Genomic DNA, 12,817 nt, shown 5'->3' with positions numbered 1-12,817 from the left:
GGCGAGACATGAACAGCTCATTCGATACAGGGCTCACCAGCGGAACCATGACCGGACTGGTGGCTCCTGTTCATTGGACCAGGTGAGACTGATGCCGAGGTGGTGCCACGCACACCAACCGCTACAGATTAGTTCTCCCACCCAGTTCTCTGGTTCTGCACATGCTCTGACCCAGTCATCTTGTCAGCCATCGTGCATGTAAAAGAGCTGTGCCATCAGCTTTGAGGTGGCGACTACGTACGGCTCACGTTGGGTCGGTCACCGGTCAGCTCAGCTCAAACACATATATAGAATAACTGCCCTATATGAATATAAAAATATTATGAAGTTCTGCCAAGAATTGTCCACAGTACCTAAAGAACCAAGTTACTGTAATTATTGATGACATTTACAGATATGAGCCGGGAGAAATTCCCCCAGAACCTTCCTCCGGTACTGGTACCATCCTGTTGTGTAATTATAACATATAGAGTTATTGTTTTTTGTGGTTCATTGATACAGAACAGGACGTTCTCCTGCACAACGAACACTTGAATCCAGCTTCATGACTATGAACTGTCTGCGAGTGAAGGTTCAGACACAATCACTTCCTCCTCAGATCAGACTTTGACATGTTACACATCAGGTTTGATCTGGTTTATATGTTTCATGAAGCGAAAATGAAAAGACCTTTACATGGAACCAGTTCTCGCACCACAGAACCTTTATTTGACAAACAAGTGACAGAACAGAGCAGACGCTGCGTTCACTGTCAGGATGAAAGCGTTGGACAGACGCACCACCGTCCTGAGAACGCTTCTGTTCATGTCAAAGTTGAATGTTGAGCTTCAGGCCTCTCCAGTTGACTTGTCTTTACCTGCAGGAACATACAGGGACGAAGGTCGTCATCATCATCATCATCAGGAGTCGAGACAGACAAAGAGGAGAGTCGTGGTTTAAAGATGGCGGCTCAGCTCGAGCTGCTTCTCTGAGTCCTGCTGCTGCTTAAGGCTTTGGTGAAAATGCGAAGTTTGGTGATTAACACGAACCACCAGGAGGAGCAGTGGCTGTTTAATGTGGACACCAGCTATAATGTGACATTCCTGCTGCAGCTGTTTCCCTGGAAAACATCCTAACGGCTGGACACCAGGTGTGACACATTCTTTGGGGTCATTACTGGGACCAACTGGTTTGCTACAGCAGGAGACAGTGGTGATTATTGGCAGAGTCTGTTCACTTGGCTTGTTAGTGCTGGTTCCACTGGTCGAGGTGTTTGTAGCTGCTTAGTCTTTGTGGTTGTTTCACTGAGCTGCAGTTTGATGAGGAGCAGCAGACTTCACAGGAGGGACATTACAACCACTGTACAGCTGGACCCACAGGAGGACGTAACTCACAGGCCCATCAGAACAGAGCGTGATGGGGCTACAGACACTGGAGCCACATCTAATCCTAAAAGCCCATTGTTCACACATTATAGTGGGAGATCCTTCCTCCCCGTCCTACAACCTGCATCTGTGTAGTACAGTACATCTGTATATGTAGGTACATAGAAAGTAATTTGATATAAAAGTGTGTATATGTATACATATGTATATATATTACCTATCTGCCCTGATAATACTTTTTACTATTTTTAATTTCCCTTCTATCTATGAAAACAATCATAAGTGGGCAAAGCCATTTCCCCCTTAGATTAATAAAGGTTTTTGACTCTTGACAAAGACATACATTTGACTGCAGCCGGTGCGGCCGGTGCAGGTTTGCTGCAGCTGTAGGTCACCTCCAGGTATCGGGTCTGCTCCTTACAGGGATATTCACCGAACACACGCTCGGTTACTGGGACCAGGCAGGACCTCCTGTTGTCACAGCTGCACACACACAAACCCAGAACCAGAGCGTTACTGCAGGAAGACCTCCTCCGGAAGCTGCTCAGACATCAGGCTGAAGCTGCTCTTACAGGTCCTCCACCACCATCTCAGCCCAGGGGAAGGAGCAGAAGACCCCGGGGCCGTCGTCCGGGTGGCGTTTCCCCTCCCCACACCTGGTGCCCACGCCCACCTTGAACAGGACGTGCCCCAGCTTTATCTTACTGCCAACATCTGCAGGACAAGCGGGGTGAGCAGTGAGCTGCATCACAGGTCGGACGCGGAGCATCGGCCCCTCACGTCCAGCGACACGTGACCGTGCAGCACTTTACACTCAGTAACTCAAGCCTTCAAACTCTCAAATGACTGCGCTCAGACATCAAGACAATACAAAGCAAGTGGCTAAGAAGGAAGTGGACACAGACTCACCACAGGACAGCTGAGCGGTGGCGTTGTGACAGGCGAAGACCACGGCGGCCTCTGAAAGCACAGGGCACCAGCATCAGCGTCCGCTAGCTCGTAGCCAGCAGCCGCTCACCAGAAGCCACTTACCAGCAGCAGGAGTGCAGCTCCAACAGGCAGCCAGCACTGGAAGAAGAGAGAGGAGTCAGCACAAAGCAGTCCAAACCCAAGGACTGGACCTGCAGGCGACGCTACTCACAGGCGACGGCCAGCAGCCTCAGTGGGAACATGGTGCCGCCGCGGGTCCACAGTGAACCGGCGTCTGGACGAGGAGGCTTTTAAGCAGACATGCAGACGCCCCCCGGCCCCAAAGCGGGCCTCCGGACCCGGATGTGATGAACATGTAAAACCACAGCTTCAGGACCTTTAACACTTGAAGCTCCAGCTGCTTCGAAGTCTCATTAAGACCGAGCCTGAAAACAACATCTGGATCTGTTGAGCTTTGGGGAACGGGCTGGACTCACAGTAACGACACAGGGTCCGTGATCCCGAAGGTTCTGTTCGAGGTTTCAGAGCTTGTACTGATGGATGGAAGATGAAACGATGGGGTAGCAGGTCCAGCTGCCACTGAACAGAACATTTGGGGGAACCTTCCAACACCAGCTGATCCCACCCCTGGGATCAGATCAGGAGCCCAACCTGAGCTTTAATACCACATGCGGTAAACGGGCCGCGGACCCGTCCCGACCTGCAGCGAGCGGCAGCGTTTTCCAGGGGCCCCAGGCTCATAAATACCAGAGCTCTGCAGCAGCTCATAACTCATGTGCAGGAGGCCCAATGTTCTGATCGGTTCAGAGCCGCAGCCTCTAGCCGTCACTAACAGTGTCACCACAGCAAAGCCAGAACCTCGACTGAAGGCAAACACGGAAGACACAGTCTGAACCCAGTGGGCCGGGCCCAAAACCAGCCAGTGGGTCAGTGGGTGTCAGCAGAAAACAATGGACCCTCTGACCTGCGTCATTGGGCTGACGTGGGTTGGTTCCTCCAGCTTTAGGACCGGACCGTTTACGTGTTCTGGCTTGGTTCCACCTCGCGATCGCCTCAGCGCCTGCAGTGACGGGAGTGGAGGCTTTGATCCTCGGCGACGGGCTCCTGGCGCCACTGTGGCCCGGTCCGGCCACAGTCAGACCCGTCTGCAGACAGCTGGTCTCAGAGCAGCTGATGCTAACGAACCCGAGAACCATTAACCTGAGCCCCAGGGTTTAAAGGGTGCAGGACGTTCTCATCAGGTTTTTCCTGACTGATCCCAGATTCAAAGCAACTCCTCCCAGTGTTGGAGCTGAGGCTGGTTCTGCTGCGGGTCTTAGAGAAGTTCTGTGGGGAACGTCTTACTGGAAGCGGCCGTGTTCCTCAAGGAAGAACACGTCTCTGGTTCTGATACCAGGTCCCAGAGAGGGGACGGCGGCTGAGAGCTCCATGAACCGTCTGAATCTAAAGGACAGGACTGAAGCGTGAACACACCGACACTGGAAGAACCTCGAGCTCTGAGATCTGTTCACACATTTGGTTCAAATTGTGAAGCACAACTATGCAGAGTTTGGGTGAATATGATAAGATTCACCATGTCACCAGTTTTAAACCCATCAGAGCAGAACCTGAGCCCGGTTCTGGAGGTGAGCCCCGGAGGCTCCGGCGTTCCCTGTGGAGCTGCTTCGGTGCCGTCCTCCTGGTCCGGAACACGTTCAGCTCTGGACTCAGGTCCTGTGGGATCTGAGTCCACAGCAGGAGGAGTCGGTGGAAGCTGTGCAGCAAATGTAAAACTCCACCACGGCCACAATTAGCGAGAGCCAAGTGCAACAAAAGACCAGTATCACAACACAAACACAAACAGAGCAGAGTATGATGACTTGTAATGACTTGCTATTTAAACCGCCTTTCCTACACAACGCTTTCTGTGCAGCAGGTGAAGAGGAAAAGACTCCAGACCGAGGACTGTGCTGCTGGAAAAAGTGCAGACGTGGAACGAACTCCTCAGGAAACACCGTCCTTGGAAACAGGTTCAGAGCGGAGTCTTTGAAACATCAGTCACCAAAGAATGTCAGAAAGCTCAGGGTGAAGTGGACGCTCATCCTGCTGTTCTCTGCTTGATCCAACTTCATCCCATGGAGATGATGAGGCGCATCAGTCTGTTTGGGAAGAAGAGTCCCTGCAGCATCATTGACGCTGCACAGAAAAGGCCTGCCATGAACAACTGTGGTGGAGGATAACACATGCTCAATAACTATGACAAACAGAACCATGTGCAAGTTACCCAGTTAAAAGCAAGACCAGCACCACGGTGGAGCACAATGGACGCACACGCTACACTAGCAGACGCTGCAAGAGGCTGCGGCAGCGATACAAAAACACGAGAGAAGAAGAGAGAGCAGAACTCAGAAAACAACATCAGAATCAGAATCAGAATCAGAATGGAGGAGAAGGGAAACGAACAGGACAATGAAGCAGTGACGAAGCTTAAAAAACTGAAGGAACTAATTGATGAGACCGAAAAGAAAAACACAGAACAAAAAGACAACTAAAAGACATACAGGAACAAATAAATCCAGATTCAGTCAAGGAAAAGGACCTGAGTCAGAGCAGGATAAAGAAGAGACGAGAAAAGGAATGAGTAACACAAACACACAATAGAAAAAAGCAGCTGTGACGCATTTGAATCCAGTTTTATGTTGCACAAATTTGTAAAAACCGCTGGGTTGCAAATACTGATTGTAACGTTTGAGAATGTTGTGTATTTCCATGAACAATGTATTTGTGTCTGTGTGTAGTGTTAAATAGTCTCATTATGGCTAACATCTGGCTAACACAACATTCCTTCAAGCAGAGTGTTATTATTTCGGAGGGACCCTGAAAGCACCACAAAGGAAGAACGTGCAGTGTAGGAAGAGAAAGTAATGAGGAACTCAGTGACGGTGTTTTGCATAAAGCTTCACTTAAACGCTGTAACAAGGTCAGTTATTATGTAGGTTATGGACATCGTAGAGCTACAGTATTTTGTGCTTAATTGCGAAGTTAACTGTGTTAATGTAATATTCTAACTACTTGACGCAGCGCATATACGGTCCATGTGTTTTATTAGGTTGTGCAGTTTATTCATCCAGCGATAACGTTGGTTTGAGGACAATGAATGAATAAAGAAACATTAGACCTTCAGTAAAGCTGTGATTTTCTTGACTGGACAACATACTGGCCGACATTATTTCATTGGCCAAACACGTTTAATTAAACCACATCTAATGTTTAATGGGGGGACGTTAAATACGACCTGCAGCGTTTTTATGCAAAGAATTCACCGTGTTATCACACGGACAAAACTGCCCGTTATAAACGGGGCTTTCACATTCTATGGCGCTCGTGCTGTACTATAATATGAAGTAGACGCCCGGTCACAGACAGATCATTTATGACGTGTCTTTTCTGTGTCCTCGTTGCTGCGCTTTGACATTTCACTTCTCACCCTGTTTTTTTGCCACTAAATAGTTTGATGTCATAAAGAAATGCTCACAGACACAAAAACCAGGAAATGGTTGCATATAAATCTAGAATGAACGGAACGGAATCGAAAGCGTTTGAGAATACTTTTAAATGATGCTTGTTCAACTTAATCCAGGTTTAACATTGGCACTTTATTGAAAGCAGATCGCAGCAATTCAGGGGCAGAATTACTCAGTCTTCATTTTCTTTTAACTACAACACGAGTGGCGGTAAAACTCGATTTGTGTAGATCATGCACAGACATTTGGAAAATGTTTGTGCTATAAGTAACTTAATATTGAACACTTTGGAGAGAGAGAGAAACCGCCACCGTTAGAAAGGGAGCGTTGATAATGAAAGAAATGTGCACCTAAACAAGTTACTTTAACGACCACTGTGATACATGTCCGTGGAACAGGTCCAAGTGAGGACATCACGTAATGACTGAACTGACTGATGAGCTCAGTTTAAATAAATATGACAATAATGAATATATATTTCACTATAAGCAATATTCAGAACAGAACCACTATGTAATAAACTAAAACCTATTGAAATTATATACATTATTTACTGTATCCCATCCCCATCAGCCTGTGGCCACACTGGGTAGAGCAACCACCCAGCACCATGGATGAATTGGTACCACACTGGTTGTGGCTCGCAGTCACAACTCAGTTGACAGATCTGAAAACGAAGCTGCAGTGGAACAAGAGAAATGTCTCTGGACACAAAACACCATCCATGGCAGAGAACAGCTGAAGCGGTGCGAGGAGCGGCTCAGCGGCTGTGACGGCGTCGTGTGAGCTGCACATCGGGCGCTTCACGGAGAGAGAGACAGTAAGTGGACTTCATCATCATCATCATCATCATCATCAGAAAAGCGGATGATCTGACCCTGATGAAATCACTGATTCCTGACAAGATCCCAAAAGGAGAAGGACAAAAGAAATGGAGGAAATAAATGAAGGATAAGAACAGAGAGCAGAAATGAAGAGGGAGAGAAAATTGAGAACAACTCAAGGAAATGGAGGAGAAGATCAAAAAGGAGCGAAGAAAGGAGAAACGGAGCAAAGGCTTCAAGCTCAGAAGAAAATCAGATCACAGTCAAAAGAAAAGTAAAGGATGGAGAGGGAGCTGGAGCAGAGCGAGGAAACACCAGGTGGAGCTGACGGCAGCAGCGGGACATCTCCAATGAAAAGGAAGCCGATCAACGGTCTGCTGATCCTCAGTAAATGAAAAGAACGCGTCACACCCACTGGACTCGACCCGACTCCGATCCATGTAACTGCAGCAAATGAGACATAGATGTGTTTCTACACAAACGTGTGTTTTGTTGTTCCGTATGTTAAATATGTTCAGTCACCTCTGCTTTTATTTTGTAGGATCCAACCTGCAGCTAAAATAAGGTTTTACCTGAACGTAAACCTGATCAGCTGTTCCACATTGCGCTGCTCGGTTCAGTTCTGGGCTGTTGGACTGTGGCGCCCTCTGCTGGTGGACCGGGGACGCGTCCGCAGGAGCCCGGGTTTTATGACTTTGTTAGTGGGTGCGGGTTCACTGTCCCAGTAGAAGCGCAGCCCAGTCTCTGTCAGTGACTCCTGGTCTGTTTGGTCCACGAGCTGAACTTAGCACTGCAGGACTAAAACAGGGAGCTGCTGTAGGTTTCGCTTTCAGGATCTTTTGCCGTCGTTAGGTTCAATAAACTGAACAGCGAGGAGACGATCGTTCTCAGGATTCTTTTAACACTGAATAAACAGGAATCATTAGCAGGTTGTTATTTAACTCTTTAAGTGTCATGAAGCCGGCTGACGGAGCTGCAGGTTTCAGGCCTCTGCATGTTGCTCCTGGGGTTAAAGGTCACGGCGAGGAGGCACTCACAGGACGCGCCGCGTCCGTGTGTGGCTGCTTGTGACTGCGTCAGACACGCCTCCATCAACAGGCCCCGACCGGCCGTGGAATGTGGCGGCTGCAGGCGAGGGCCCCGGACCGGCGCCGCGCTCGCGTTCTGCGGGCTCTCAGACTCAGGCCCAACGTGTCGGTATCAGGGTCCGAACGGAGAGCGGCGCGTGTTCACGGGTTCGAGCGGCGTGGGCACAGCTCTATTACTGCTGCGGCGGCGGCTTCGGCTGCGGTTCCTTCATCCTGAGCGTCACCGCTGCAGCTACGTCCATATAAGGAAGCAGCAAACACTCTGCTGCACTTCCACCCGCCGCCACACTTTCATCATCACAACACTTACGCTGAGCGTGAAGTGCGAGTTCAGTTCCAGGCTGCTGCATTCTTCACACGATGCAGGAAGGACAGGTAGGAAGCAGGTGTGTCGCTCACAGGAATGTCAGCTGCAGTTAAGTCCATACAAGGACACGAGGGAAGAAGCCTCAGCCTGACATTCGCTGGGCGTGGCCACACCTGGCAGGTACAGCGGCAGTCCTGGAATCCTGCCTCGCCATTGGTCAGAAGCCAAGTTACAAAAGGAAAAAGGTTAGAGGAAAAAACGTCTCTCAATCTAACAGTAAAACCAAAGAAGAAGAGAAATGAAGAAAATGAAGGGTTCCAGTTCAAATAAAGTCTAATGTCACAGACACAAACCAGGTCTGGTTCTGTGCTGCAGTACTGCACCTGCGTTCTGGTTCTACTGGTTCTGCTCCAGGTCCGTTTGGACACGGCGGATGGACGCTGCCTCGGCTGCTGGTCCAGATCCACATGAAACCAACAGAGGCAAAGCGTGAGGTCCCTGATGTGAAGCATGAGATGAAGGTGAAGGAAGAAGCTGAAAACGTCACATCAACGCAGCTTCTGTTGAACCTTTGGATCAAACAGACTAATGATGAGGCTCAGCACCAAGTGAAACGGAGGCAGATGTTGATCAGCTCAGACACAGTCAGGTGAGTCGACAGGTTCCGTCAGATAGAAGCCACTTGTTTTTGCAGTTTTCCAGCTTCATCCTGCGCCGCCGTGCTTTGGGTTCCGTCCTCTGGTCTCAGGCTGAAACCTCCTCACGTCCACGGGTCCTGGTTCTGTGGGCCTCATTCGTATCAACACCTGAGCAAAGATGAGCCATCTGAATGTGGATCAGCCGACGTCGATGAGTGAGGCTCAAATCCAGCATCTTCCTGAAGCAGCTTCAGCCTGAAACCAGAACCGGTTCATCTGATGATGCAGCACCAACACGACCTTCATCACTTTACAAGAACGGTTCTGCTCCGCAGACATGACACCGTCGCTGCACAGCTGTCAAACCAGCAACGCGCCGATCGGAGCCACCAGCGGAACCCAGCAGAACGCGGTGCCGCCAGATGTTCAAACCAAAGCAGGCGAAACGGGCCCGCGTGAGCGTGAGCGGCCGGTTCCGCAGACGGCAGGCCTGTTCATGAATCAGCTAAATGTGGAAATAGGGAAGTGGTGATTTCAACAGAAGCGCTTCAGCTGAAACAGGCAGACGCCGTGTGTGCTGGTTCCACCAACGCTTGGACCCAGGAACCGCTGTTCTGGTGCTAAAGGCTTTAGATGAGTCAAACAAACATCCCAACACTAAGCAGCTCAAGGGCCAGATTATTATAACCAGTGCCCAGAGGAGCTGAGTGTCTGAACTCACCAAAAATAATCAGTCACATTCAAGGTTTGATTCAAATCAACGCTGCTTAATATTCTGGATTAAATATGAGGTTTAATAGAGCGGTTCGCTTTGTTAAACACTTTTTTCCACATGACACATTTCCAGCCTGTAGCAAACCTTCCGGTCTAACAGGCCAATCACAGCGCTCCTTCTCTAACACGCTTACCCCACGTACGCACGCACGCACGCACGCACGCGCACCCTGCGGCTCTTCTGTGGCGCGGAGGGAAACAGACGTTTTCCGCCTGCTCCCCCCACCCCTGTGACAGATGCCCGCTCCAGCCAATAGGAAGGCGAGTTTTGGCAACCTGCTGGCGCATGCTCACCTGCACCAATGAGAGCGTTCGCTAAGAGAACGTTACCTTTTATGGACAACGCACGGGGCGCACGAGACGCAGATAAAACCGGCGCGCGTTGTGTGGTGATGCTGCATTTACCGAGCTCAGCTGGGGCAGAGGACACCTGAAGACCCGACCGACCGACAGACAGACACACACCTAAGACTTACCTGCTCAGGTACGAACCATCACTAGTGCTTTAAAGTTGTTGTTTCTTTTGACTGTGTGTAAATATGAATAAGTTGCAGGATGTCTGCTAAACTGTGATTTGGTGGCCGTACTGGTTTCCAGTCGGTCGCAGGTGAATGAAGCGTCTGACTGTGTCCAAAAGCCCGTTAAACCGCTTTTCTTTTGTCTAATGTGAGACAGCGAGTTGAAGATTTAAAGGTTTGACTTAAGTGTCTGAAATTAATTCGTTTCACAAAAAGCGGAAACCTGACTGCGTCTGAAGCAGGAAGCGGCTGCAACAGACTGGACCTGAGAAAGTTTGGCTGGTTCTTGAAAGTTTTATTTTATTAAGGTCGCAGTGGTTTAGAACCTCTGACCAGTTTCTAATAATTCTGGTTCCGTTAAGTGCTTTGGGTCAGTTGGTTTTTGAACCGTCTACATCCAAACGCAAGAGCCGCATCACACACTTCCTGGTGCCGCTCCCACGCTGACGTCACTCAGCACCAAATGACCCGTTGCCGCGTGAGTCGGGCTCGTCCCACATGAAGTCGTTCGGTGCAGCGAGGGAGCGGTTTCTGTTCTGCTTCGACATGTTGCAATGTGCGGAAGGGCGAGTCGGAGCTGGGTGAACTGCCCCACCCCGGGGGGGGGGGGGGGGTTACTGGATGCAGGAAGTAAAACCAGTTCAAAGGGAAGCAGCCACACTGCAAACGTTGCATCAATGGTGCCGCAAGTGTAAACCTCTGGCTCAGATTGGTTGATGTGCTGTTTAACCCTTTACATGCGTCTCCTTCAGTCATGCAAGAAGACGACGTCGCCGCCCTCGTCATCGACAATGGCTCCGGCATGTGCAAAGCTGGCTTCGCCGGGGACGACGCCCCCCGAGCCGTGTTCCCCTCCATCGTGGGTCGCCCCAGACACCAGGTAAGGAGCGGCGCCGGGCCGGGTCGGGCCGGGCCGGGCCCAGCGGAGCGCGGGCTGACGCTGCTGTGCTTGCAGGGAGTGATGGTGGGGATGGGACAGAAGGACAGCTACGTGGGAGACGAGGCCCAGAGCAAGAGAGGCATCCTGACCCTGAAGTACCCCATCGAGCACGGCATCGTCACCAACTGGGACGACATGGAGAAGGTGAGGCCTCGGCGCTGCCGACTGGCGCTTCTGCGGGACTCGCTGCGACAAAGCAGGACACTTGATGCCCAAAATGTGTCCTGCAGATCTGGCACCACACGTTCTACAACGAGCTCCGAGTCGCCCCCGAGGAGCACCCGGTGCTGCTGACCGAGGCGCCGCTCAACCCCAAGGCCAACAGGGAGAAGATGACGCAGGTGGGCGAGCGGCCTCGCGTTTCACAGCCTGTGACGCCACGTGTCAACTGACTTGACGTGTGTTTCAGATCATGTTTGAGACGTTCAACACTCCAGCCATGTACGTGGCCATTCAGGCCGTCCTGTCCCTTTACGCCTCCGGTCGTACCACAGGTGAGACACGCGCGGTGCCCTCTAGTGGCCGATGGAGGAACTGCAGCCTGGCCTCGGCTGAACGCCGCTGATCCGTGCCCTTTCTTTCAGGTATCGTGATGGACTCCGGCGACGGCGTGAGTCACACCGTGCCCATCTACGAGGGCTACGCTCTGCCTCACGCCATCCTGCGTCTGGACCTGGCCGGCAGAGACCTGACCGACTACCTGATGAAGATCCTCACGGAGAGGGGCTACAGCTTCACCACCACTGGTAAGTCAGGCGCTTTGCTTTCCAGAGTCAGGCCTCGTTGGACCAGTAACGAACAGAACCTCTGACCTGCAGCCGAGCGTGAGATCGTGAGGGACATCAAGGAGAAGCTGGCCTACGTGGCTCTGGACTTCGAGCAGGAGATGCAAACGGCCGCCTCCTCCTCCTCCCTGGAGAAGAGCTACGAGCTGCCTGACGGACAGGTCATCACCATCGGCAACGAGCGGTTCCGCTGCCCCGAGGCGCTGTTCCAGCCGTCCTTCCTCGGTGGGTCAATGCTTTAATGTCTGCAGCAGCGTCTTGGTTGAGGCTGCATTAACGCGAACGTGTGATCCCGGCAGGAATGGAGTCTGCTGGCATTCATGAGACCACTTATAACAGCATCATGAAGTGCGACGTGGACATCCGTAAGGACCTGTACTCCAACACTGTGCTGTCGGGCGGAACCACCATGTACCCTGGCATCGCCGACCGCATGCAGAAGGAGATCACTGCTCTGGCGCCACCCACCATGAAAATCAAGGTATGAAACCAGTGCTGTTGACCCTCCAGTGTGACTGGGTTCTGGCGCCCTCTAGTGGCTGCTGTTCTTCACCCACGGACTGTCCCCCGTCTGTGCTTCAATCCTCGATCGCTCACGACTTTGCTCCTCTTCTAGATCATTGCTCCCCCTGAGAGGAAGTACTCCGTCTGGATCGGTGGCTCCATCCTGGCCTCCCTCTCCACCTTCCAGCAGATGTGGATCAGCAAACAGGAGTACGATGAGTCCGGCCCAGCCATCGTCCACCGCAAGTGCTTCTAAAGGCTCGTCCTGCTCTGCAGAGAAGCTTGATGCTGTGTCGTCTGTTCGTCCTGTGAACACAAACAAGTCCACGCCTTTTACATTTGTTACAGCTGGGCAGACTTTCCACCTGCTGGACTTTCAAACATTTCTGAACGTTAGTCTAACTGTGCTCGGCTTTTCGCTCCTGGTGATAAACTACTGATCAGTGAATATGGTTATGTCTGTGTCCCTCGTAACAACCGGGTGCAATAAATCACGTGCACGTCACTACCCAGCCTTTGTCATTTGTCAGCTGAGCTGTATCTGTGCTCTTCAGGAGTGTTTATAGTTGTCAATAAAATGCACCATTTGTTTACAGCTGTTGGTGTCTGTTACTGTGTGAGTGACGTTAGTCACTGGTTGAT

At 51.1% G+C, this 12,817-nt stretch overlaps 1 protein-coding gene and 1 long non-coding RNA gene across 2 annotated transcripts; one reads left to right on the top strand and one right to left on the bottom strand.

Moving 5' to 3' along the window:
* Nucleotides 1–5,908: 5,908 nt before the first annotated feature.
* LOC129604524 (uncharacterized) lies at nucleotides 5,909–8,963 on the bottom strand. Its single transcript, XR_008695468.1, has 2 exons — nucleotides 7,194–8,963; nucleotides 5,909–7,065 (listed from the first exon to the last, which is right to left on the bottom strand). It is a non-coding gene; the product is annotated as an uncharacterized LOC129604524 (long non-coding RNA).
* Nucleotides 8,964–9,750: 787 nt separating this feature from the next.
* Nucleotides 9,751–12,770, top strand: LOC114861411 (actin, cytoplasmic). The gene is made up of 9 exons (XM_029160571.3): nucleotides 9,751–9,912; nucleotides 10,699–10,826; nucleotides 10,902–11,030; nucleotides 11,117–11,227; nucleotides 11,296–11,380; nucleotides 11,471–11,632; nucleotides 11,705–11,896; nucleotides 11,971–12,152; nucleotides 12,288–12,770. Exons 2-9 carry the CDS (start codon nucleotides 10,701–10,703, stop codon nucleotides 12,429–12,431), a joined length of 1,131 nt encoding a protein of 376 aa, XP_029016404.1. The 5' UTR covers nucleotides 9,751–9,912; nucleotides 10,699–10,700; the 3' UTR covers nucleotides 12,432–12,770.
* The last annotated feature ends 47 nt before the right edge of the window (nucleotides 12,771–12,817 follow it).

This window comes from Betta splendens, chromosome 9 (assembly GCF_900634795.4).
Source record: "Betta splendens chromosome 9, fBetSpl5.4, whole genome shotgun sequence".
Taxonomy (NCBI): Eukaryota; Metazoa; Chordata; class Actinopteri; order Anabantiformes; family Osphronemidae; genus Betta; species Betta splendens.
The sequence above is the reverse complement of the archived record's forward strand: the minus strand, read 5'-3'. Positions and strand labels throughout refer to the sequence as shown.